The sequence below is a fragment of the Cricetulus griseus genome (genome assembly GCF_003668045.3).
Source record: "Cricetulus griseus strain 17A/GY chromosome 1 unlocalized genomic scaffold, alternate assembly CriGri-PICRH-1.0 chr1_0, whole genome shotgun sequence".
In the NCBI taxonomy this organism is placed as follows: Eukaryota; Metazoa; Chordata; class Mammalia; order Rodentia; family Cricetidae; genus Cricetulus; species Cricetulus griseus.
Genome location: NW_023276806.1, coordinates 23,951,893 through 23,978,893, shown reverse-complemented (window position 1 = coordinate 23,978,893; position 27,001 = coordinate 23,951,893). Strand labels below are relative to the sequence as shown.

The 27,001-nt window shown below is 42.7% G+C and overlaps 1 protein-coding gene across 3 annotated transcripts in view; it reads left to right on the top strand.

The window, feature by feature from the left end:
* Nucleotides 1-27,001, top strand: part of LOC103159932 (beta-mannosidase) — an 81,234-nt gene that overhangs the window by 25,792 nt on the left and 28,441 nt on the right. For 2 of the 3 annotated variants that reach the window (XM_035451587.1, XM_027395765.2), the window contains exons 6-8: nt 6,484-6,659; nt 8,390-8,500; nt 24,806-24,957. In XM_035451587.1, coding sequence (XP_035307478.1) covers nt 6,484-6,659; nt 8,390-8,500; nt 24,806-24,957 — 439 coding nt within the window. The remainder of the gene's footprint in view (nt 1-6,483; nt 6,660-8,389; nt 8,501-24,805; nt 24,958-27,001) is intronic. The other variant, XM_027395766.2, reaches the window with a different exon arrangement.

The window sequence follows — 27,001 nt, the reverse complement described above, 5'->3', positions numbered from 1 at the left end:
CTCCTCATTACAAAACTTGTGTTCCTAATTTGGAATATCAGCATATTTTTCAGGGACTTCTTAAAATAATGCAGCATATCCAATTTATAAATAGATACAGTAGTATCCAGTATGAAATAGATACAAATGGTTTGACATGAAATTTACAGCATAAACCAGGTCTGTCGGGACATTCCTGTTAGAATAATTTTTGAAAAAAAAAAAAAAAAGACCTGAAAGGAAGGGAGGAAAGGAGGGAAGATGGGTTGGTTTGCTTGAGCTCGCTTTGTAGCCCAGGCTGCCTCACACTTGAGATGGCTTCCTGCCCTAGCCACCCGTCCCCACCACTGTCCCCACCACCGACTCTAACCCCATGCTAGGATTGCAGTTAGAGCTGCTTTTCCAGTGTTCCAGTGTCGGATTCCTTGCTTTCACACTTATTTGTTCTTAGTTTTCTATTTATGATGTGTGCCTATTGTCTCTAAATGTCTTTTATGTGAGTATGCATATGGTATGTAAGTGTGTGTGTGTGTGTGTGTGTGTGTGTGTGTGTGTGCCGAGGCCACAGAGGACCCTGGGTCTATCGGTCTCCACTAAGTCCCTCGAGGTATGGCCTCTCCACAAAGCTGGAGCTATTCAGTAGCCAACGAGCCCCAGCCATCCTCCTGTCTCTACCCTGCCTCAGCACGGGGGTTACAGGGATGTGCATGGTCACACTCAGCTTTTTGTGTCGTCGGTGCTAGGACCTGAACTCAGGTCCTGTGTTTACACAGCAAGTGCGCTTACTCACCAGGCTATCTCTGCAGCCTGCTTCCCGACTGACTGAGCTGAGCAGGGCTGCTGGTCTCTGCCTTGTGTTGAAGACACGCCCACCACCTCACAGGTACTCTACTCTAGTCCTGCACATGTGTAGATGCTGCCCCCCCCCTTCATTCTAGATGACCTGGCTATGAGGTGGAGGAATGCGATGTCCCCTCAGCTAGACCATCAGCGAGCCTGTGATGGAGCCTCATTTGGAAAATATAATGTAAAATACAATGTAAAAACATGGCAAAAATGTGCCAGCTCTGCTGAGTGTCTGATTGGCAGGTAGTGCTCGGCATTATCTGTTCCTTTGGATTGTCTTTCTTGTTCATTTCCGAATTACTTTCCCCCTAAAATGCATTGTCCTTTAAAATAGCTTCATCCATATTAGGCGGCTTGAGCCATCTGCTGTATGGTGAGTCTCTCTTCTCGCTAGACGCCTGGGCACTCAGGTACATCACATTCTCACTGGCTTGTCCTTATTTTGGGTGGATTTTGCCTTTGGGGTTTTGCTTTCAGTTCAATTCAGTTTCAGTTCAAGGTTTCCTCTAAATAGGCAAGGAGCTCTGCCGGTTGGTGAAGCGGGGGGGGGGGCAAGGCTGGGTTAATCAGTCACCAGCCTGCCTTTCTGGCCCATTCAGTGGGCAGCTTCCTGAACAACAGCTGCTTGAATCTGGCCTGTAATTCTAACACAAGTCTGGGGAAATGTGTTGTGCCTAAGTTTCCACATTCCACAATGTTGTGACTGCGGAGTGGTGTCTGCAGGCATTTACACATTCCGTGATCCAGAGATTGTAGAGTGGCCTCATCCTGCCCCGCTAGCCTCTCATTTTCTAATAAAGGCTCAGGAGGGCAGAGCGTGGGAGGGTGGCTGTAAGGGACTCAGCAGGAGAAAGTCAATCAAGGCAGCACCTGCCTTTGAACAGCTTTTTCTGCCAATGAGGTAAAACAACCTCCTCTTAACACTAGCAGTGATCCCTGGTTGCAGACCAGCCCAGGCCTCTCAGCTTCTGTTTTCCTTGTTTGTCCTTAAGCCCTGGACACTGCCTGGCCTCCCTCCCTCTCACTGGAGCACAGACTTGGAGGTCAGAAGACAGCCTGGGGCATCTGTCACTGCCTTCCACTCTGTTTCAGATGATCTCTTGTCTGCCGTGTGTGTCAGGACACCTAGCCATGAGCTTCTGAGGAGTCCCCTGTCTCCAGCCTCACTGGAGGTTACAGATGTGTGCAAGAGCACCCAGTTCTCCCAGAGTTCAGGGTGTTCAAACTCAGGTCCTCACACCTGGGTGGCAAGCACTTTGCCTACTGAGTCATCACCACAGCGACATCTGATATTCACTTGCCAGGTAGACCAGGCTGGCCTTGAACTTACTGTGTAGACCAGGCTGGCCTCAGACAAACTGTGTAGACCCATCTAACCTCAGATTGTGCATATTTGTGTGTCTGCATGAGTTTATGTGTATCATGTGTGTGCCGGTGCCCATGAGAGCCAGAGGGTGTCCAGTCTCCTAGAACTGGAATTGTAGGAATTATGAGCCAGCTGATTTGAGTGCTGGGACCCAAACTCAGTCCTCTGGAAGAACAGTCAGTACTCTTAGCCACTGAGCCAACTCACTAGCCTGCGTGGCATTCTTAATTGTGACCTTTGGAAGTATTTAGTTTCTCCAGGTACCCTGGAGTCAGAGTCAGAGAAACACTTTGGCTCTAGTGTGTAGACCTGTCCGGAGTTTCAGGCAGTAGTTATTCAGGAAAAGTCTTTCACTTGTTTTCCCAAGATGCTCACATGACTGTTATCCTGCCCTTCTCAAGTAGCTTGGGTATAAAGACAGTGTTCTGAGGAGTGGAGGGACTATGCATACATAGCACTGTGTCATCACAGTGGAGGATCAAACATGTTCTCCCTGGGTTTCAGCGTTCTTCCTTCCAAGACCCTCTTTTATTCAGGGTAACTTTTTTTTTTTTTTTTTAGACAGGGTTTCTCTGTGGCTTTGGAAGCTGTCCAGAAACTAGCTCTTGTAGACCAGGCTGCTCTCGAACTCACAGAGATCCACCTGCCTCTGCCTCTCAAGTACTGGGTTTAAAGGTGTGTGCCACCACCGCCCAGCCAGAGTAACATTTTTAAAAGCAATTTATTTATGTTTTATTTTACATGTGTGGGTGTTTAGCTTGTATATATGTCTGTGTACCACATGTGTGCCAGGTGCCTGAGGAGTTCAGAAGAGGGTGCTGGATGCCCTGGAAGTGAAGTTACGGGTGGTTGTTAGTTACTAAGTGCATGCTGGGAAACAAACCCAGGTCCTCTGGAAGCGCAGCCAGTGCTCTTAACTGCCAAGTCATCTCTCAAGCGCCTCTGGAGATATACAGACTCAATGTTCTACTTTGTCCCAAATGCTTTGTTTTTTAATAGTCCCCCAGACCTTAGTACAACTGACACCATGGTAGCAACACAATTCTGACCTTAAAACCCAGCATATAGGTCCCCAGCACCTGCCAAAATGGGCCACTACTGCCTTTAATCCCAGCACTCAGGAAGTAAATCCCAGAGAATTCTTTACCCTCTATGCTGGGGATGAAATCCAGGACTTCACGTGTACCAGGCAAGCACTTAGTTCCATGTACTGACCTAGCTTTTTGGCTTCTCTAGTTTTGCTTCGTGCTAACTGAAGTGTGGCAATCAGGATATGGTTGTCGAGTATAAAAGACAAAGGGCTATAAGACTCGGGACTGCATTGTTTGGGCAAGTTCCCTGTGCAGACACTGACAGGCAATAAAGACTTAATTTTCATCTTTTTTTTTTTTTAGATTTATTTATTTATTAAGTACACAGTGTTCTGCCTGCATGTATGCCTGCAGACCAGAAGACGGCATCAGATCTCATTACAGGTGGTTGTGAGCCACCATGCGGTTGCTGGGAATTGAACTCAGGACCTCTGGCCACCATGCGGTTGCTGGGAATTGAACTCAGGACCTCTGGAAGAGCAGTCAGTGTTCCCAACCTCTGAGCCATCTCTCCAGCCCTTAATTTTCATCTTTAAGAGTGTCCATGTGGTGGTTGCTGGTGGGTTTGCCTCTCGACAGTTTCACATTGAATGCATCTGCTATTTGGACTTGTACTCTGAAAGACGGGAAGTTCTCCTGCTGTTTCTCGTCGTTCATGTACAAATTCATGCCCCTAGTGTCCTTCTGTTTGCTACGCACCTCCCTAACAGGGCCGTGGGAAGCTGTGAGAACTTCAAGAAGCCCAGGTTCTCTCCCTGTCTGCTGGCTTTGGCCACTATGAGAGAAGATTACAGATAGGGAGGGTCAGAGAGGCTAGGAGACCTCCAAGTTCCTTCTGCCTCTAATGGCCCATGGTTCTTTCCTTTTGTTTTCAAACCAGACATCTCATTTCCACCGTTGTGAGAGTTGTGGGAAAACTCGGTTTCCCTTGAAGCCAGATACCTTATCTCGGTATTGATGCCTGAGACTATATTAGAGTAGGCACAAGCTAAAGCAAGGCTTAGGATATTTTTTTTTAAGTATTTATTTTTTATGTGTCTGTGTGTTGGGGGTGTGTGCATGTGAATTCAGGTATCCCAGGAGGCCAGGAGAGGGTGTAGGATCTCCTGGAGCCTGAGTTACAGTTAGTTACAGCCTGGCACGGGTGAGCAGCAAGTACTCTTAACCACTGAGCCATCTCTTCAGCCCCATGGGATATGGTTTCAGAGCACATCCTTCAGGAACATAGTGCCAGGCTCTCTCTCTCTCTCTCTCTCTCTCCTCTCTCTTCTCTCTCTCCCTCCTCCTCCTCCTCCTCCTCCTCCTCTTCTTCTTCTTCTTCTTCTTCTTCTCCCTCTCTCTCTCTCTCTTTCCAGACAGGGTTTCTCTGTGTAACAATTCTGGCTGTCCTGGAGCTCACTCTGTAGACCAGGCTGGCCTCAAACTCACAGAGATCCACCTACCTCTGCCTCCAAAGTGCTGGGATTAAAGGTGTGCACCTCCACCGCCCAGCTCTTCATCTCTTTTTAATACTGTTTTCTTCTAAGCAGCTGAATAAAGTCTTTTCTTTCTTTTTAAAAAATTACGTTTTATTTATTTATTTAATATATGTGTGTGTACACTTGTGTGCATGTATGGGTCTGAGGAACCGGTTGTGGGAATCAATTCTCTCCTTCTACTTTGTGTGGGGTCTGGGGCTAGAACTTAGATCATCAGGCTGTGTGGCAGTTGCCTTTACCTGCTGAGCCAACTATCCTATCCCTCTTTCTCTTTTGCCAGACACATCCAGATAAAGAAGTGGACTCTATTATAATATAAAAGCTGGAATTCTTTGGAGAATTTCTCTTTTGTTGTTACTGTGGTTTTTGTTTTGTTTTGTTTTTGAGACAGGGTTTCTCTGTGTAGCCCTGGATGTCTTAGAAGTTGCTCTGTAGACCAGGCTAGCCTCAAACTTACAGAGATCCAACTGCCTCAGCCTCCTAAATTCTGGGATTAAAGGCATGGGTCACTACTGCCTTTAATCCCAGAATTTAGGAAGCAAATCCCAGAGGGTGAAGAAATTCACCAGTGGAGAATTCTTTGCCCTCTATGTTGGAGATAAAAATCCAGGATTTCACATGTGCCAGGCAAGCACTTAGTCATAAGCCCTTAGTCATACCCTCAGCTTTCTTTAGAGATTTTTGCAGTCAAATGTGTTGCACATGTTTCAGAGAAGCCTTAATGACTTTTTGACCCTTTGAATAGGGGTATGTCTGTAAATGGACATTTCCTGTCTTGACTGCCCTGTCCTAAATAACCACACTGAGGCTTATATTAACTGTAAATGCTCAGCCAACAGCTCAGGCTTATTACTAACTAGCTCTTACAGTATGCCTGCTTGGTATTATTATGAATTCCTATCCAGGCTAGATACAAGGTCTGTCCTTCCTTCTTTCCTTCCTTCCTCTCTTTCCCTTCTTTTTTCATTCCTCTTTCCTTTCAAGAACATGTATGAGTGCATGAGCTGGCCCTGGGAAAACCCTGAAATGAGTCATTGTTTAGAACCATAATCTTTGCTGTCCTCTGGATTGCCTTCCTGGTTGAGGTCACAGGATCAAAAGCAACTGCAATTCCTTCTGTGGGGACTCAGTGAGGAGGGAGGCTATAGGCCAAGGACAGCCTAGCAGCCTTGCATACCCACCTGTTCCCTTCAGAGTTCATTTCTTGCCTGGCCTATGGAGTGAGGATGAGGAGAGGACACCAGATTTAGTAGGGCTGGGAGGGATGGTGCTGTTCAGGATTCTGCGGTACCCACTGCCCTTTTCTTCCGTTCTTGCCTCCCAGTACTGCTTTCAAAAGTATCTTGCATAGAAGAGATGTGAGGATCGAAGGTTTTTTTCGGAGCTGGTGACTTGTAGGTTCCTGAAGAGAAGTGCTAGGAAGCTGTAGTCTAGACATATGACGACTAGCAGGATCATACGCTATCCTGCTAACATCCTAGCAATAACTGCTTATTTGCGATTTTGTGAACTCCAGTTGCTTGAGTTTTCCCTGAGCTGCCACAAGTCTGTATAAAATGCTTGGTTCTGGTTTTTTAGAACAAAGGACTCCACTCTGCAGATTAAAAGAGTGGTTCCTCTTAGCTTCCTCTGTGGGAGGACTCACTGCATAGCCGCTGCTCGTCAAGTTCTGCAGTGTGCTGAGGTGATGCTAAGCACGTGGTCTTTTCTTCTTTTGCTGTAGATAACACTTCTCAGGAGTGGACTGTTGAAATCGAGGCTTCTTTTGACGTGGTCAGCTCAAAGCCAGTTGGTGGTCAGGTGACTGTAGCCATCCCTCAACTGCAAACACTGCAGACATACAACATTAAACTTCAACAGAGGCAAAAGACTGTTAAACTCCTTGTGAAAATTAGCAAGGTGAGTGATGTCACTTCCGGGGAAATGCTGGATCAATGTACTTGAGTTCAGGGAAAGCAGTGGCAGAGTTGGAGTGGGCATCTACTTTCTCCTTATGTTTTCTAATAATTTTCTCACTACTCTTCCATTTTTTAGGGGTTCCATATATTTAGAATTTTTGTTTTGTTTTTCAAGACAGGGTTTCTCTGTGTAACAGCCTTGGCTGTCCTGGAGTTCACTTTGTAGCCTAGGCTGGACTCAAACTCACAGAGATCCACCTGCCTCTGCCTCCTCAGTGCTGGGATTAAAGGTGTGTGCCACCACAGCTCAGCTCTAGAATTGTGTTTTTTTTTTTTTTTTTTTGAGACAAGATTACACACTGTGACACAAAATGGAACTCACTAAGCAGTGCAGGCTGGCTTCTCTTTTTGTTTGTTTGTTTGACATAGGGTCTTGCATTGTAGCTTAGGCAGGCCTAAAACCCAGTATGTAGCTCAGGCTGCTCTCCAACTTGCAGTAATCCTCTGGTGTCTGGTTCTCTTGGGAGATGAGATTCCAGGTGTACAGGTGTATATCACCACAGATGGCATTTTTGCCTCTATTTTGAACTTCTCATATATTCTGCATGTCAACTACTGAGTGATTTCTCACATGTAAAATTAATATAATGGGCCAGGCGGTGGTGGCACACATCTTTAGTCCCAGCACTTGGGAGGTTGAGGCAGGTGGATCTCTGTGAGTTCGAGACCAGCCTGGTCTACAAGATCTAGTTTCAGGACAGCCTCCAAAGCCACAGGGAAACCCTGTCTCAAGAAACAAACAAACAAACAAAAAAAAGGAAATAAAAAGAAAAAAATTAATATAGTGGAAAATAATATGTGATTAATTTGCCAAATTTTTCTTCTAAGAAGTCAGTTACATCTTTAATTTTTTTCTATGTCATTTGCAATATCCCAGCCCATATTAGATTCTACATTTCCAGTTTCAGTGTAGTGGTTCTTTTCTATTTTTTTTTTCATTTGCTTTGAACATTGGTATTTATTCTACCTGTAAAACTCTAAACTTGGACTCAAGGTTTGTTTATGGTTAGATGGGGTAGGTTTTAGCTTTCTTTTTTTTTTTTTTCTGTTAATCTGGTTTATGATTGTGGACAGGCAAAGACAGAGCAGAGTAACAACAACTTGGAAGACAGCAAGACTCCACAAGAGTTCCAGTCCTGGGTGTAGAAGCGTCAACTTCCTTGTCCAATTCTAAGTGTTGAGTTGGTAGAATAAACACAGTTTGGAGCGGTAGAGCAGGGAACAGCACTTTCTTGAACACCATGGTACTCTGGTATGGATTCTGTGCTATGTTCTCAGCATGTTGGTTTCTTAGATATTCTGAGTGGAGGGGCTGGGAACATAGCTCAGTCAGTCGAGTCCTTCCCGAGTATGAAGTCCTGAGTTCGATCCCCAGAACCACATAAACTATAATCCTAGGATTCTGGAGGTGGAGGCAGGCAGATCAGAAGTTCATGGCCGTGTTCTGCTACACAGAGTTTGAAACCAACTTTGGGCTGCAGGAGACCCAAGAAAAGCAAACAAATAAATATATAAAATTTAAAAATACTTATTCTGTGACTGGGCTTTGGCAGGGAGTAAGCATGGACATTTGTGCTGGTTTAGGACAGTTTGTGGTTCACCTAACCCGCTGAGTCGTACTGTTTTTCTACAAATACGCCACATTACTTAGAATGACTTATTTCTTAAAAGGAGATTGCTGTGGAGCTCTGGTGGCCTCATGGACATGGAAATCAGACTGGATACAACATGACAATTCTCTTTGTGCTGGATGGAAGCTTAAATATTGAGAAATCAGCCAAGGTAAGTACATACAGTATTTTGTGAAACAGAGGCTATTTCTTGATTAATAGCAATACCGAGACTTGAAAAAAAAAAAAAAAGAAGTATTTAGCAAAATTTACAATTCTACCCTCCAAACTAATAGCATCCAAAGGAACTCAGGCAAAATCTCTCCCAGTGTGCCACATCCTCCGTCTTCTCCAGTGTGCTCTTGTATCTCATCTAAGTAGCATACATATGTAATTTTAAAGTGTAAATACTGTTAGAAGGTTCCCATGATAAGAAGGCACCTGGCCTGGCCTGTTCTCTTCTTACTTCCAGTCTGCAGAGCAACAACAACAAAACTAACTTGTACTTACTTCTTTAGCCATTTGTCTTCATTTTTTAAAGTCACATGCTTCTCCTGATGCTTTCTGCTCCTTCCACTTTGAGATCTAGCACTTTGGAATGCAAAGAACTGCACGTTTCTTACTTGTTAGCTGTATGAGTTTACTCAACTCTGTAAGTGCTCTTCTCTTATGTTAAAATGGTTCTGTCAGAATGATGTAACTTGGATCTAGCCTATCACAGCCACAGTGTATAAATATCAGTGATAATAATCTTTTCCTAGAGTTTCCTTCCCCTGGCATTGACCTTTGTATCTACAGATGATGGAGGTTGCCCGGTGGTGCCATCTCTCACAATGGGCATCGCCTCTCCTTGGGCCCAGATAGCGTCCTGAGTATAGGAGAAACCATTATGCAGTTCATTTGAGTTTTTCTTTTGTTTAAGTGTACCACATATTTCTAGAAGAATATGAATGTGAGTGTGTGCACACATACATAACATGTCTGGACGATTCTTGGACTTCTCATTCTCTTGGCTGGGGATGTGTGTTCTCCCACATACTGATTTATTGTGTGTTGTTGTCTTCATAAAATGTGAAAAACAATGAGTTGTTCAAGCTTACTACAGAGAAAAGAGGTAGAACTTCGATTGTGGTACATCAGTCCTTTTCATTTGGACTCATTGGTTGTACTCTAGTTCTTGCCACACGAAGATGTCAACCTTTTGGCATTGAAAGGAATAAAGATGTGTTGCCCCTCCCCTGCATTCTGGCATGAGTGTAGAGTGTACCATCACTTTCTGTGGCTTCTGTGGAGATCATGATTGTCAGTGCTTACTCACTCAGTTACTCACCCCCTGGGGTCCTCTTGTGCTTTGGCTGCTATGCTCCTGATAAAACTGGGACAATGCATTTCACTCATTTCTTTCTGAGACATTAATAAGGCTAATAATTTGGTTGGGAGGTGACTTCATTAAATAAGCACTTGTAATAATGGTTGATGAGTACGCTAGAGAAACAGAGAACTTTGGAGGGAAGCCAGTCATGGTGGTACATGCCTTTAATCCTAGCACTTGGGAGAGTGAGGTAAGGGGTCAGAGTTCGAGCCCAGCATGGGCTATCTAATGAGACCCCATCTCTAAAGAAAACAAAGAAACAAAACAAAATTAAGGATTTGAACTGGATTAGAGATAAGAATGTGTAAATCAGCCGAGTATAGGTAATAGTAGCCATGGCAGGGGATGACACCTCAGTGAAGACACAAAGAAGACCAAACCCAGGGATGATAATAAGGATGTGGCAAGAGAACAGTCTGTAGAGAAATCTAAGAAGGAATGGTCAGAAGAAGAGAGGCACCCGGTTTGAGTACAGGGGAGTGTGGAGCCAGAGAGAGAATATTCTAGGAGCAGACATCACTCCAAGGTTGAGTTGAGAAGGTGCTCAGGATAGAGAGATGCTTGACCCAAATGTAAACTAAACTGCAGGGCTTCTAGCAACAACTGTAGTCAGGACAGTGGCTGTGGCGACTGCTAACCCCGATATGTCTGACTTCACCAATTGTGATGGCAGCCAGCTGTGAAGCAGGGGATTGTCCACAGGTAGGCGTTTGGGTAAATCAGAGTTGTCATGACGGTGTGCTAGTTACTTCTGCATCGCTGTGACCAACACACCCGAGAGAGGGACTGAGAGAAGGAACGGGTTACTTCAGTTTATACCTGCTGGTCAGAGGTCAGGGAGTTGCCTCTCTTCTTCCACCATGTGGAAACCAAATTTGGTCATCGGGTGTGTGCAGCAGGAGCCTTTATTCGCTAAAACACCTCACTGACCCAATAAATATTTTTGGATGATATTCATAGTTTGCTTTTTTAAATAGAGTCACTTAGCTGTCATTTCCTTTCAGCATCGCTGTTCTCCCAGCGCTCTCTATGGAAGGGAACTGATTCGGCTGAAAGCAGCAGAAGGCTATTTATATCGTCTCTGGTGTCAAGTTTATTCACTTAAATTATTGTCAGAAGGTGATAAAACAATGTAAGCAGTCAATTAGAACTTGTATCTCATAACCTCCAAGCCAGATGGAGAAGATTGCCAATAGCTGTTCTAATTAGAAAAGCAATGGGGATTTCCTCAGTTTTTAAATTTAAAATATACTTCACTCCTTTCTTTGATTTTTAAATCCCCATTTCCATCTTTGTAGTTTCCTAGGGCAGAAAGAGAACATGATACCCATGGAATTCTTGCTTTTTCTTTCTAAGTGTTACCCAGAACTCTCTGAAGACCTCACTAGCTCCAAGCCAGACAGTGGGAAATTCAGAATAATCAAGGTGTGTTTCCATATAGAGAGTTCCCTGAGGCTGTGCAGTGTTTTTTCGTCTGTGTTAATTTCCCCAGTGTTGTCAGAACAAATTCAAACAAAATGGGTTGCTCGAAACAGTGGAGAGAATGCGTTCTCTCAGAACAGCAGATGCAGTGAGTCCAAACCAAGTCCATCCAGAGCCAGGCTCCCCTGCAGACTTGTGGAAGGTCCTTCCTGGCCTTCCTTTTTCCTTGCTTTGCAGATGCCACACTCCAGTTTCTGTCTCCTCCCCCTTTTCACCCCCTTCCCCTCCCCCACTCTCTCTTTTCTTTCTGCGTTTTTGAGACAAAGTCTCACTCTGTGGCCCAGGCTGGTTTCTCTGCCTCCCAGATGCTGGGGTCTCAGGCATGAGTCACCTTCCTAAATTCTCCACTGGGCTGGAGCTTGGTGTGGCATCGTTGGAGCTCAATGATTGATAGCTTCAAAGCATTAGTTCCAAATGAGGTCACATTTTCTGGTTTGGGGTAGACCTGAATATCGGGGACATAATGTTTAAGGCCACTCCACCTCCCGTCATCCTTCTGTCTGTCAAAAGCTTAAAGATTACAAAATGGTCACTGTCAGTGGCTTCCTTGAGGAGCCATGAGAGCTGTGCACCCAAGTACATGCAGTAAGTGGGTGCAGATTGCCCTGTTTGGCTTAGCGGTCAATTTTTAATTATTACTATATTTTGTTCTATTACCAGTAAAAGACTTAGGAGTCAGATATTGGGGTGAAAACCTGACAGATCAAAGAAGCAGCAGAGGAGAGGCCAGCTGACCTTCTGTCTACACTTCTCAGGTTGAAGAAAGTGTGCAACCTCCCTGCCTACTCCTTCCTGTGCGTCTTCTCTATCCATATTCCTGGCTTCTCTATGGCTAATTCAGGTCAGCTAGTCCCTGGTTCCACCCCCTTATTCAAGGTTCACTTTATTAACACAGTCTCCGGGTGTCACAGGGCGCTCCAATAGGCTACATCACAGGCTCATGTTTTAAACACTTGTTCTCCATCAGGTAATGTTCTTCTGGGAGGCTGTGGACTCTGGGAGGTAGGCCTACCTGGTGGAAGGAAGTCTGTAGAGCAGGCCTTTGAAGGTTAGACCAGCCCTGGTTCCAGCCACTCTGATTCGTGGTCAGCCACCAAGTGAGCTGTCCCTGCCACAGGCTCCTGCCACCAAAGACTGAGCTTTCCTGTTGTTCTTCTCCCATTACAGTGGACTGGAAACTCCCTGAAAACATGAGCCTCACTCCTCCCAGAGGACATTTGGAGTTGATTTTGGAGGTGGGGAGACATTTTCTTTGGTGGTTAAGCAACACCTGGCAAGTTGTCCATGCTCCTGTAGATAGCCTGTCACTTATGCCCTGTAAGTTACCCTAATTAAGCACCTTGGTTCACCTCAAACAAAACAAAGGCTAGTAAGAAAATATTGTTAGTATTTTCATTTCATTTTGGCCATGATTTATGCCATTTTAGTATTACAACCAAACCCAGTTTGTCATATAGAAAAGAGAGGTGTTCAAAATGGTTGTTTGACATCAGATACACATCTGGCAAAAAAGTGATCAGATAACTTTGAGCTGAGCAAATGCCAACCTGGTAACTTCTGTTTGTGCTGTTAGCAAGGGTGCAGTGAAGAGAGACCACCTGTCATTAGCAAGGGTGCAGTGAAGAGAGGCCACCTGTCATTAGCAAGGGTGCAGTGAAGAGAGGCCACCTGTCATTAGCAAGGGTGCAGTGAAGAGAGACCACCTGTCATTAGCAAGGGTGCAGTGAAGAGAGACCACCTGTCATTAGCAAAGGTTCAGTGAAGAGAGGCCACCTGTCATTTCTACAGGCTGGAGCCATTTGGTGGAGAACAGGCATGTTTTTCTCACTTTTGTATGAGTGATTGTTTTCAGTGCAACTATTTCTAACGTGCATAGCAGTTGATCTGAAATGAGTTTAGACAACACAAGGTTTGCCAAAGTTTAGAAACAGTGTTGTTGTTAAGAAGAAAATTATGGATAGCTTCATAAGCATCTGGTTACACACAGCCAAGACGTGGCTCTGAGCTTGTGAATTACTATCTGTCTGATCAGCAAGAGAGAGGAATTTGAGGAGTGCCGTATTTACTTATCAGCCGCAACCTCATCTGGCCTTTGGTTACAGTACCCAGAGCTCCATCTGGAAGAAGGCATTGAGCTCTTCTGCACTCTTGAAGCTAGCTCTTCCATTTTAAAAATGAAACCATAGCTGGCATGATGGGACATACCTGTAATCCCAGCACCTTGAAAGCTGAGGCAGGAGGATCAAGAAGAGACCAAGCCCAACCTTGGCTACTTAGTGAGGATAAGGCTGCCCTGGGGCTTTATGAGACCTTGCCTGTAGAGACAAAACAAAGTAAATTAAAAAGAATTTTTATGAGTTGAAATATTTATGAAGCAGCCAAAAAACTAATCAAGGGATGAGTACACAGAACCATCAAGAACAGATAGAAAAATTTGAATGCTAAGGATTTTAAAATCGGTGCTTGGAAGATGCTGCTCTCCCAGAGGACCTGGGTTTGGTTCCCAGTTCCCACATTGGGCAGCTCACAAGCCCCTGCAATTCCAGGTCCTGGTGATCAGATGCCCTCTTCTGGCACTCACACAAAGCCCTCCTACCTCCTAGAAATACAAATAGATCTTTAAAAAATCATTTTAAAATTCAAACTGCTTGATTTTTAATTTCTTCAAGATAATTTAATATTTATGCTGGCCCCCTACTTTTACATAGTATTTTATTTTGTTGATCTATTTAAATTTTTTTTTTTTTTTTGTCCCATCAGCAGACGGTGTGTTCCCTCTGGATGCAAATGTGTATTGCTCAGGGATCTTTTTCAAAAGCCATTTTCCCGAGGCCATTGTGTTCTGGGAAATAAAACACCTATTGTAGAAGGCTTTTATGCTACCTGTTGGGGTAGAGAAGGGCACAAGAGGACACTCATCCTCCGTGCACTGTCCTCTAAGAAGACAGAGTGCAGGAAACAAGGTGGCTTGGTAGGTGTCCTCTCCAGAGGCTCTTGGGTATTTAAAGCTGCCTTCCACTTTTACTGGACAGTTGCGATGCAGAGGTCGGGGGATGGGAATCGATGCTTTCTCGCAGGAAAAACACCAAAAAGATTTGTGTTTTATAGTTAATACTATTTGTAACACTCATAGATAGTAAGAAGTAATTTCTCCCACATTTAGCGATTCTCAAATTTATTTTTGACACAGAACTACTTTATACTCACAAAAAATTAAACATTATGCTATGCTTATCTTTCTGTGGGCCATAGGTTCTCATACTTGGCATGGTAAATATTGAAACTGAGCATTAAATATTGCCTTATTCATATGAAGTCACCATCAGAAGTCCATGATAAGTTGGTACACTGACTCCTTTTGTGAAAAAATATAGTTAGGAAATAAAACATTGAGGGTGAAGAATAACATTGTTTTTCATGCTTGCAAATCTCTTCAGTATTTTAATGAGAAGAATGAGACAACCAGTTTGCAATGTTGTTTGGAGCATGTGACCTCACAAAGATAATATGTAACGTTATGTCATTCATGGTCAGCTGGAAAGGGAGGGAGGATTTAAGAGTCTCTTCAGGTGACTGTAGGTAGTCTTCACATTACACTAAGGTTTCATGAGTGCTGGTTTCTGGGGATGGGAGATGGGACCCACCCTGGTTTGGTTTCCAGCACCCTACAGATGGCTCCAGGGGATCTGATGATCTAATCTGGCCTCTTTGGCACTTGTACTCATTTTCAGATACCCCGCTGCCTGTAAACACATACCATACACATAATTAAAAAATTTAGAAGGTAGGTATTTAAAAAGGAAAACCAACAAGAGTTGGTTTCTTAAAGTTAGTTGGCCTATGAATTCAAGCCGTTTCAATGCATTCTTTAGAAGCCTGCCCTTTGCTTATACTGGAGTCTCCCATGTGTGATGCATGGGCTATTTGAAAATACTGCTTTCTTGAGGGTTACGAAATGTCCCAGTGTTGGCACATTTCAAGCTGTGGAACCACAGTCACATTCCTGATGTTTCCACTGATGTCATCCGGGACGTCTGTTAAGTACTGGGTGCTCTCAAGCTCAGTGTGGTAGATACAAGTTTTCTTAAGCCTTTTTTTTTTTTATTTGTCTTGAATTTTATTATTGGCCTTAAATACTGACAGTGCATGAATATTGAATAGTGACAGTCTCATGAATATTGAAAAGATATGTACTCAGCCTGGTGGGGGGGGGAGTGTTGTCTTAGTTACTTTTCTATTGCTGGGAAGAGACATCACGACAATGCAGCTTATAAAAGAAAGTATTTAATGGGGCTTGCAGACAGTTTCAAAGGTTAGTCCATGACCATCGTGGTGCGGGACATTCTGAGGCCGGCACAGCACTGGAGCAATATCCAGGAACTTACAAGTGATCTGAAAGTTAGAGGCCAGGGAGAGAGACTGGACCTGGTGTGGACTTTTGAAATCTCAAAGCGCTCACCCCCAGTGACATACCTCCTACAACAAGGCCATATCTCCCAATCCTTCCCAAACAGTTCCACCAACTAGGTAATAATCCTTCAATTATATGAGCTTGTGGGGGCTATTCTCATTCAAACCACCACAGGGGTTTATGAAAATTAATATATTCTCTGTTTTGCCAAGGCTTTTCTCATGTGAAATTATCATTTCTTTTCTTGTTAATGGGTGAAAGTGAAGAAAGCAGTGACTCCCAGGGCAGTTTGGAGGTGCTGCCATGATTCCTACTAAGGCAGCTGCCATGTCACCTGCCTCTGCTGTTGTAACATCTGTGCAGATATTAGCACAGAATTTACATGGTTACCCTGAGGATCAATAATCATCTTGTGCTTCGAATAGTTCAATACTATTTACATAGTAGATTGTCCTTGATGTATTAAGCTGATAATAAGGGAATATAATAAAATAGCAGGCCTACCAATGCCTAGAGAGTCACCTGTTTATGAAGCAAAGCACCTTCAGATTGCCTATCAGCCCTTTCTGTCTCTTGCAGCTAAATCTTTTAATTAGCTAGGTTGCTGTGTATTGCCAAGAGGAAGGTGGTGAGATTCCTTTCACTATTGTTTCTTCCTCTAGGCATACAGCAATGCCTATTGCTTGCTTGTTTTTTCAGCTAATATATACTTTTACAGCCAGTGTAGCATGTCCACCCTGTGAAAACTGATGCATTCTTGGTTTCTGGTTTGTAAAGGTTAATCAGTCCTTGACTTTTAAAGGGCTTACTATTGTCTATGTTTAAAATATTTGATTTCTTTTTCTTTATACCATGAATAACTGGCTATATATAACGACACAACTATACCATAATATTTTTGGGCATGTGTGGTATATATATGAAGTCTTGCTCTATTGATCTCTTTCAGACAAAGTCTCTCACTAAACCTAGAGCTCAATGATTTGGCAGACAGTCACTGAACCCGAAGCTCAATGATTTGGCAAAACTAGCTGGCCAGCCAGCCAGCCCCAGGGATTTTCCTGTCTCTACTTTCCTACTACTGTGGTTATAGACACATGCTGGCATTACAGGGGTGCACTGCCATATTGATTTTCTTTACATAGATGCTGAGCATCCAAGTTTAGATCTTCATGATGGTGTGACTAGCACATAACCCATTGAGCCATCTCCCCAGCCCTCATAAGCATATTTGTCTGTCTGTCTGTTTATCTATCTATCTCTACCTACTTGTCTATATACTTACTTATTTATACTGAAAGTAGATTTATAAAGGAAAACTGAGAAGGAACACCCACAGGAGAAATACCCCATAAATATTTTTATTTATTTATTTATTAGTTCTAGTTAGGGAACAAGCTTGTTTCAAGTCCCTTCTCCCTCTTCCTCCCCTCACCCCCAACACTCCTCCCCCACCCCCAGCCCACCCCCCACTCCATCCACCCACCACTCCCCAGGCAGGGTAGGGCCCTCAAAGGGGGCTCTGCAAAGTCCAACAAATCTTCCTGTGCTGGTCCTGGACCCTTCCCCATGTGTCGAGGGCCAGAGTGTAACCCTTCACATGGGATGGGCTCTCAAATTCCCTTCTTGCACCAGGGAAAAATACTAATCCACCATCGGAGGCTCCCTGGAGTGCAGAGGCCTCCTTATTGACATCCATGTTCAGGGGTCTGGATCAGTCTTGTACTGGCCTCCCAGACAGCATCTGGGGCCCATGTGCTCTCCCTTGTTCAGGTCAACTGTTCCTGTGGGTTTCTCCAACCTGGTACAGACCCCTTCGTTCTTAATTCCTCCCTCTCTTCAACTAAATTCCTGATTTCGGCTCAGTGTATATCTGTGGATGTCTGTCTCTGCTTCCATCAGCCACTGGGTGGGGGCTCTAGGATGGCATAAAGAGAAGTCATCAATCTCATTTTAGGGAAAGGGCTTTTAGGTTATCCTCTCCACCATTGCCTGGATTGTCAGATCGTGTCATCCTTGTAGGTCTCTGGAGATCTCCCTGGTTCCAGATCTCTTCTCGGACCTATAGTGGCTCCCTCTGATATGGTATCTCTCATCCTGCTCTCTTTCCTCTATTCTTGCCCCAACTCAGTATTTCTGCCCCTCCATTTCCTCTCCTCTACTCCTCTTCTCTTGCTTTTATTGTAGCAGCTCCTTCCCCCCCTACCCTCATGCCCCCAATTAGTTCAGGAGTTCATGCCACTTCCATTCCTGGGGACCATTTATCCCTTAGAGTCCTTCATGTTTCCTAGTTTCTTTGGTGAAGAGCATTATAGGCTGGTAATCCTTTGCTCTATGTCTAAAACTCATATATCAGTGAGTACATACCATGTTTGTCTTTTTGTGACTGGGTTACCTCACTCAGGATGGTTTCCTCTAGTTCCATCCATTTGCCTGCGAATTTCAAGATTCCATTGCTTTTTTCTGCTGAGTAGTACTCCATTGTATAAATGTACCACATTTTCTCTATCCATTCTTCAGTTGAGGGGCATCTAGGTTGCTTCCAGGTTCTGGCTATTACAAACAATGCTGCTATGAACATGGTTGAACATATGTCCTTGTTGTATGAACATGCCCTATTTGGGTATATACCCAAGAGAGGAATGGCTGGATCTTGAGGTAGACTGATTCCCATTTTTCTGAGCAACCGCCATACTGATTTCCAGAGTGGTCTTACAAGTTCGCACTCCCACCAGCAATGGAGGAGTGTTCCTTTTTCTCCACATCCTCTCCAGCATAGATTGTCATTGGTATTTTTTATTTTAGCCATTCTGACAGGCGTGAGGTGGTATCTCAGAGTTGTTTTGAGTTGCATTTCTCTGATGGCCAATGATTTTGAGCACTTTCTTAAGTGTCTTTCAGCCATTTCAGATTCCTCTGTTGAGAATTCTCTATTTAGTTCTGCACCCCACTTTTTAATTTCATTGTTTGGTGTTTTGGTGGACTAGCTTCTTGAGCTCCTTATATATTTTGGAAATCAGTCCTCTGTCAGATGTGGGATCGGTGAAGATCTTTTCCCATTCTGTGGGTGGTCGTTTTGTCCTACTGACTGTTTCCTTTGCCTTGCAGAAGCTTCTCAGTTTCAGGAGGTCCCATTTATTAATTGCAGACCTCAGTGTCTGTGCTACTGGCGTAATGTTCAGGAAGTGGTCTCCTGTGCCAATTTGTTCAAGGGTAATTCCCACTTTCTCTTCTAGAAGATTCAGTGTGGCTGGATTTATGCTGAGATCTTTGATCCATTTGCACTTAAGTTTTGTGCATGGTGACAGGTATGGATCTATCTGCAATTTTCTGCATGTCCGAATCCAATTGTACCAGCACCATTTGTTGAAGATGCTATCTTTTTTCCATTGTATAGATTTAGCACCTTTGTCAAAAATAAGGTATTCATAGGTGCGTGGGTCAATATCAGGGTTTTCAATTCGATTCCATTGGTCTATCTGTCTATTTTTGTGCCAATACCAAGCTGTTTTCAGAACTATGGCTCTATAGTAGAGCTTGAAGTCGGGGATGGTGATGCCTCCAGAAGATCCTTTATTGTAAAGAGTTGTTTTGGCTATCCTGGGCTTTTTATTTTTCCATATAAAGTTGAGTATTGTTCTTTCAATGTCTGTGAAAAACTGTGTTGGGATTTTGATGGGGATTGCATTGAATCTGTAGATTGCTTTTGGCAGGATTGCCATTTTTACTATGTTAATTCTACCTATCCAAGAGCATGGGAGATCTTTCCATTTTCTGGTATCTTCTTTAATTTCTTTCTTTAAAGTCTCAAAGTTCTTATTGTACAGGTCTTTCACTTTTTTGGTTAGTGTTACCCCAAGATATTTTATGTTGCTTGTGGATATTGTGAAAGGTGATATTTCCCTGATTTCTTTCTCATTGGATTTATCATCTGTATATAGTAGGGCTACTGATTTTTTTGAGTTAATTTTGTATCCTGCTACCTTGCTGAAGGTGTTTATCAGCCGTAGGAATTCCCTGGTAGAGTTTTTCGGGTCACTAATGTAGACTATCATGTCTGCAAATAGTGAAAGTTTGACTTCATCATTTCCAATTTGTATCCCTTTGATCCCCTTTTCTTGTCTTATTGCTCTAGCCAGAACTTCAAGAACAATATTGAAGAGATATGGAGAGAGTGGAAAGCCTTGTCTTGTTCCTGATTTTAGAGGAAAAGCTTCGAGTTTCTCTCCATTTAGTTTGATGTTGGCTGCTGGTTTGGTGTATATTGCGTTGATCATGTTTAGATATGCTCCTGTTATTCCTGTTCTCTCCAAGATCTTTATCATGAATGGATGTTGGATTTTGTCAAAGGCTTTTTTAGCATCTAGTGAGATGATCATGTGGTTTTTCTTTTTCAGTTTGTTTATATGGTGGATTACATTGATGGATTTTCATATGTTGAACCATCCTTGCATCCCTGGGATGAGGCCTACTTGATCATGGTGGATGATTTTCCTGATATGTTCTTGGATTCGGTTGGCCAATATTTTATTGATTATTTTGGCATCGATGTTCATGAGGGATATCGGTCTGTAGTTCTCTTTCTTAGTCATATCTTTGTGTGGCTTTGGTATCAAAGTGATTGTAGCCTCATGAAAGAGTTTGGCAATATCCCATCAGCTTCTATTGTGCGGAACAGTTTGAGGAGTACTGGAATTAACTCTTGTTTGAATTTCTGGTAGAATTCTGCAGTGAAGCCATCTGGCCCTGGGCTTTTTTTGGTTGGGAGGCTTTTGATGACTGCTTCTATTTCATTAGGGGTTATAGGTTGATTTAAACTGTTTATCTGATCTTGATTTAATTTTGGTAAGTGATATTTATCCAGAAAGCTGTCCATTTCCTTTAGATTTTCCAATTTTGTGGAATACAGGTTTTCAAAGTATGACCTAAAGATTCTCTGGATTTCCTCAGTGTCCATTGTTATATCCCCCTTTTCATTTTTGATTTTGTTAATTAGCATGCTCTCTCTCTGCCGTTTGGTTAGTTTGGCTAGAGGTTTGTCTATCTTGTTGATCTTCTCAAAGAACCAACTCTTTGTTTCATTGATTCTTTGTACTGTTTTCCTAGTTTCTACTTTGTTGATTTTGGCTCTCAGGTTGATTATTTCCTGGCGTCTACTCCTCCTTGGTGTGTTTGCTTCTTTTTGCTCTAAAGCTTTCAGTTGTTCTGTCAATTCTCTAATGTGACTTTCCTCCAGTTTCTTCATGTGGGCACTTAGTGCTATGAACTTCCCTCTTAGCACTGCTTTCAGGGTGTCCCATAAGTTCGGGTATGTTGTGTCTGCATTCTCATTAAATTCTAGGAAGTCTTTAATTTCTTTTTTTATTTCTTCCTTAACCCAGGAATGGTACAATTGGATGTTATTCATTTTCCACACAAATGTAGGTTTTCTGCAATTCGTATTGGTGTTGAATTCTAGCTTTAATGCATGGTGGTCTGATAAGATACAGGGAGTTATTTCAATTCTTTTGTAACTGTGGAGGTTTGCTTTGCTGCCAACTATGTGGTCAATTTTTGAGAAGGTTCTATGTGGCGCTCAGAAGAAGGTATATTCTTTTGTGTTTGGATGGAATGTTCTATAGATATCTGTTAAACCCAGTTGTGTCATAACTTCTGTCAGATCCTTTGTTTCTTTGTTAAGTTTCTGTCTAGTGGTTCTGTCCAGTAGTGTAAGGGGGGTGTTGAAGTTTCCTACTATAAGTGTGTGTGGTTTTATGTGTAGTTTGAGCTTTAGTAATGTTTCTTTTACAAATGTGGGTGCTTTCGTATTTGGGGCATAGATGTTCAGGATTGAGACTTCATCTTGATGGATTTTTCCTGTGATGAGTATGAAATGCCCTTCTTCATCTCTTTTGATTGCTTTCAGTTTAAAGTCTAATTTGTTAGATATTAGGATTGCTACCCCAGCTTGTTTCTTGAGCCCATTTGATTGGAAAATTTTTTCCCATCCTTTTACTCTGAGGTATCACCTGTCTTTGAAATTGAGGTGTGTTTCTTATAAACAGCAAAAGGATGGATTCTGTCTTCGTATCCATTCTGTTCGCTTATATCTTTTTATGGGTAAGTTAAGACCATTGACATTTAGGGATATTAATGTCCATTATTCATTGGTTCTTCTTTGTTTTGGATTTATTGTTGGTGGTGTCATTGCGTGTGGGTTTTGCCCTCCTGTTTCTTTTTGTGTTTGGTAAAATTAGATTATCTATTGCCAGTGCTTTTGTGAGTGTAGTTATGTTCTTTGGGTTGGAGTTTTCCTTTCAGAGCCTTCTGTAGTGCTGGATTTGTGGATATGTATTGTTTAAATCTGTTTTTGTCGTGGAATATCTTGTTTTCTCCATCTATAGTGATTGAAAGTTTTGCTGGGTACAGTAGTCTGGGTTGACATCCATGCTCCCTTAGTGCTTGTAGGGTATCTATCCAAGACCTTCTGGCTTTCAGAGTTTCCATTGAGAAGTCGGGTGTGATTCTGATTGGTTTGCCTTTATATGTTACTTGGCCTTTTTCCTTTGCTGCTCTTAATATTTTCTCTTTATTCTGTAGATTTGGTGTTTTGATTATTATGTGTCGGGGGGACTTCTTTTTGTGGTCCAGTCTGTTTGGTGTCCTGTAAGCTTCTTGTACTTTCATAGGCATATCCTTCTGTAGGTTGGGGAAGTTTTCTTCTATGATTTTGTTGAATATGTTTTCTGTACCTTTGAGCAGTGTTTCTTCACCTTCTTCTACACCTACTATTCTTAGGTTTGGCCTTTTTACAGTGTCCCATATTTCCTGGACATTTTGTGTTAGGGACTTGAGGTTTTCTTTGGTTGATGAATGTATATCTCTAGCGAGTCTTCAGTAGCTGAGATTCTCTCTTCCATCTCTTGAATTCTATTGGTTATACTTACATCTTTAGTTCCTGATTGTTTATCCAACCTTTCCATTTCCAGTATGGTCTCATTCTGTGTTTTCTTTATTGTGTCTATTTCAGCTTTCATGCTTTGAACTGTTTCAAGAGCTTCCTTCACTTGTTTGGATGTTTTTCCTTGGCTTTCTTTAGATTCTTTAAGAGATTTATTTATTTCTTGAATTTTTTGGTTTGTCTTTTCTTCCATTTCGTTTAATTTTTTGTTTGCTTTTTCTTCTATTTCTTTAAGGGATTTTCTTGTTTCCTCTTTAAAGGTCTCTATCATCTTGCTGAGATAATTTTTGAGGTCCATCTCATCTTCATGCTCTGTGTTGGGCTTTTCAGATCTTGCTGGAGTGGAGTCCCTAGATTCTGGTGGTGTCATATTGGTCTTTCTGTTGTTGAGTAAAATTTTATTCTGTCTTCTCTCCATATCTTCTTTTAGTGGGTGCAGGTGAGGTCTCTCTATCTCCTCTTGTGACCCAGTGGTGTGTGGGGGCCAGGAATTCAATGTCCACAACTCTGGATGGTCTTGACTCTCCTGGTAGTCTCCTCACTAGTTCCTGGGTCAGTCGGTGGAATGGAGGAGTGGGGAGCTAGCAGATTCGGGACGCAGGGAGCTCCTCTCTACCTGGGCGTGTCTACCCCAAGCCCAAAGGCGCAGGCAGGGGTGGGGGGTGGGGCTGGTCGAGGTGGATGATGTTTTGGGCAGGAGTCGGGAAAGGCAGAGACTCACTCACCTAGTTCCTGGGTCGGTCGGCGGAATCCCATAAATATTTTTTTAAAGATGTTACATTTGCATTAGGTATAATGTCTTTCATCAAAATTCCATTTCTTATATAGTTAACCCCAGTTTCTCTTATTGTCAGTTTCAAGTTTCAGCATTTTTAGGTATAGGCTACACAACTGTAGACTGAGAATTAAAGTGTTCTTTTCTTTGGAATGGTTGTTTGTAGGACTCTCTGGTTTCAAACTTGGTACATAGATAAGGATGGCCTTTATCTTCTGTTCCCACTGCCCCCAGCTCCTGAGTTCTGGAATTGTAGTTGTGTACCACCATCACACCTAGCTGTATGAGATACAGGGATCCAACCCAGGGCTTTCTGAATGCTAGGCAGGTGGGCTTTCAGTGGAGCCATGTCCAGAGCCTGAGAATTCAAGTTTTCCAATTGCATTTTTGCAACTCATCCTTCGAGTAGGAAAAAATTATAAATATTCTTTTACAATGAGACAAAATGTTATGTAACTCTAAAAGGAGTTTTGATTATAATTAAAAATTATTGCAATTTTAGAATATCAGATATCACTGTGAATCAAATTAACGAATACAACTTAGTTTTCTGTTTTTGTGTAGGTTGCTGGGAGGATAGTAGAGGTCAAAATAAGGATGAATTGAGGTTACAGAGTTCAGAGCAGATGGCAGTGCTAGCTGGCAGGTGTTCAGGAAACTGCACAGAAAGAATAAACCGAGTCTCTGGTTTGTTTTGTTTTTTAGACACAGTGCCTCACTATATTTCCCAGGATGATCTTGAACTCTCTTTCCTTCTATCTCTACCTCCTGAATGCTGGAATTATAGTATACAGCACCACTCCCAGTCTGTAAATTAATCTCTTTTATTTTTATTTCTTTATGAAACAAGTATTCACTGTGTAGCTCTGGCTAGCCTCAAACTCACAGAGATCAGTCTGCCTCTATCTTCAGAGTACAAGGACTAAGGCCCGGCCTAAATTAGTCTATTAAAAACCCCCGCTTTTTCATCAGAAGTGGTGGAGCAAGCCTTTGATCCCAGTACTCATAAGGCAGAGGTTGGTGGCTCTCTGTGAGTTGGAGGCTAGCCTGGTCTACAAGAGTGAGTTCCAGACCATCCAGAGCTACATAGTGAGATCCTATCTGGAAAAACCAACCTGATTAACCAACCAACCAACCAAATCAAGCAGACAAACAAAAGAATCACCACCAACAATAACAACAAAATGCTTCTTCATTCTTCCAACTTCTACCGTAGAAGTAGATCATCCAGAAAATGCTGACCATATCTATTATCTATGGTTGATGATGTCATCATTCATCAATGTCTCTGGAAAGTTCCATTGTCTTTCCAGGTTATAAGAGGGAGGGAAGATGGGGGGCTATAGGAGGATGTGGTCATGTTTAGCTGGATGCTGGGGATCTGAACTTGGGTCCTCATGCTTGTGAGCTATCTTCCCAACCCCCACTTTCTTTTTAAAGACACAATTTGCTTACACTTTTAAGTCTACATTCAGTATTTATTTCCTTTCGTGGCAGGTCTATTTCAGGACAGTGCAACTTATAGAAGAGCCCATACAAGGGTCTCCTGGCCTGAGTTTCTACTTCAAAATCAATGGACTTCCTATATTTCTGAAAGGCTCAAACTGGATTCCAGCTGACTCATTCCAGGATAAAGTCACTCCTGAATTGTGAGTGTTGGCTTCTTTGCCTGTCCCTCCCTTACCTTTCTGCAATGCCACTAAGCTCAAAGTTCAAAGTTACCACGTCTGCTTCTGTCACTCCCAGCAGAAGGATCCAGGCTGGTGCAGAATGATAGGATGACAGCAATTTCAGGATAGACAAGATTGTTTTCAGCCATTTGTTCTTCCTCTTGAGATACAATCTTACAGCTACTATGTAGCTGGGCAGTGGTGGCACATGCCATTAATCCCAGTACTCAGGAGGCAGAGGTAGGTGGATCTCTATGAGTTCAAGGCCAGCCTGGTCTACAAAGCTACACAGAGAAACCCTTTCTCAAAAAACCAAAAAAGAAAACAAAAGAAAAAAAGAAAAAAAAAAAAAGGCTTACAGACTTACCATTCGCTTTTTACAAAACTATTATATGTTTTCTCTAGATAAAGAAAGTGACAAGTTGGTATTTGGACTAATTAGTCTCAAAAAATTTAAATCCAGCTTGTTGTTCTTCAAAGAATACATTAAATAATTTTGAGCATGGTTTTAAGGGATAGGGGCCTACATTTATTTTATTTTATACTAAGATATTATTTTACTTTTTTAAAAAAACCTTCTTTTGTATGTGAGATGTGTGTGTACACATGCCTGTGTTCATGCACACGTGTAGGCTCACATGCATGCCACATGCCTGTGAAAGTAAGAGGATGTCTTAGTCAGGGTTTCTGTTGCTGTGGTAAAGCACCATGACCAAGAACAAAATGGGGAGGAAAGTTTATTTGGCTTTTACTTCCACATCACTGTCTGTTGCTGAAGGAAGTCAGGACAGGAACTCAAACAGGGCAGGAACCTGGAGCCAGGAACTGATGCAGAGGCCATGGAGGGGTGCTGCTTACTGGCTTGCTCTCTATGTCTTGCTTAGCCTGCTTTCTTACAGCACCCAGGACCACCAGCCCAGGGATGGCACCACCCACCATGGGCTGGGCCCTCCCCCAGGAATCACTAATTAAGTAAATGCCCTACAGCCTCCCATCTTATGGAGACATTTTCTTATTGAGGCTCCCTCCTCTCTGATAACTTGGCTTGGATCACAGAGGACAACGTTGGATGCCATTCCTCATGGTCCATATTACTTGAGATAGGATACCTACACTGTTCACCACTGTGTGTGACAGGCTGTGTGGTCCATGAGCTTCTAGGGATTCTGGTTCCACCTCCTGTGTTGCCGTAGGAGCCCTGGGATTACAGTTGTGTGCTGTAGAAGCCAGCTCTGTGCGGTTCTGAGAATTTGAACGTAGGTTCTTACGCCTGCTCAGCGAACACTTTACCCAGCAGCCCCTTTTCCACTTCACTGAAGAACTAAAAACACATTGGTGGGAGGGGAAAATGTAGAAACATAGCAGCACACAAAGTAGTCAGTATGTCTGGAGAAAGTCTGAAGACCAGAAGGACAGTGTGAAGACACGAGGATTCTGGGTCACAAATTTTTCCTATGGACAAAACCAAAGGGAGATAGATAATTCAAAATGATGGCTCTGTGAATTCACTTCAGTAGTAACCTTGCTACTATCTACAGCTATCCTACCACACCATGCCATATACCTTAAATATATACACAATAAAACTTATAAAACAAAGCAAAAACATGAAAGTTCCTTATCTGGAAGATAACTACAAGTGTCCTTTGACAGTTTTGAAAACAGAACTTAAAATTTGATATACATTTATGTATGTGGAGTGTTTATGCGGTCCTTTTCTTTTGTGTGTGCATGTGTGTACATGTTCAGTGAATGTGCATACAAGTGGGGGCTAGAGGTTGAGGTCGGCTCTTGCTCATCACTTTCCATCCAACTTTTTGAGACAGAGTCTTTCACCGAACCTGGACTTACTAACCAGCCACAATTACAGGCATGAACCTATGCATTCTGCTTCTTACATGAATGTTTAGAGTCAAATCAAGGTCCACATGCTTGTGGGGCAAGTACTTTACTTTCTAAGCCCTGCACTGCATTTTTCTACATGACAAAATATAGAACAAAAAATAATGTAAGAAATAATATA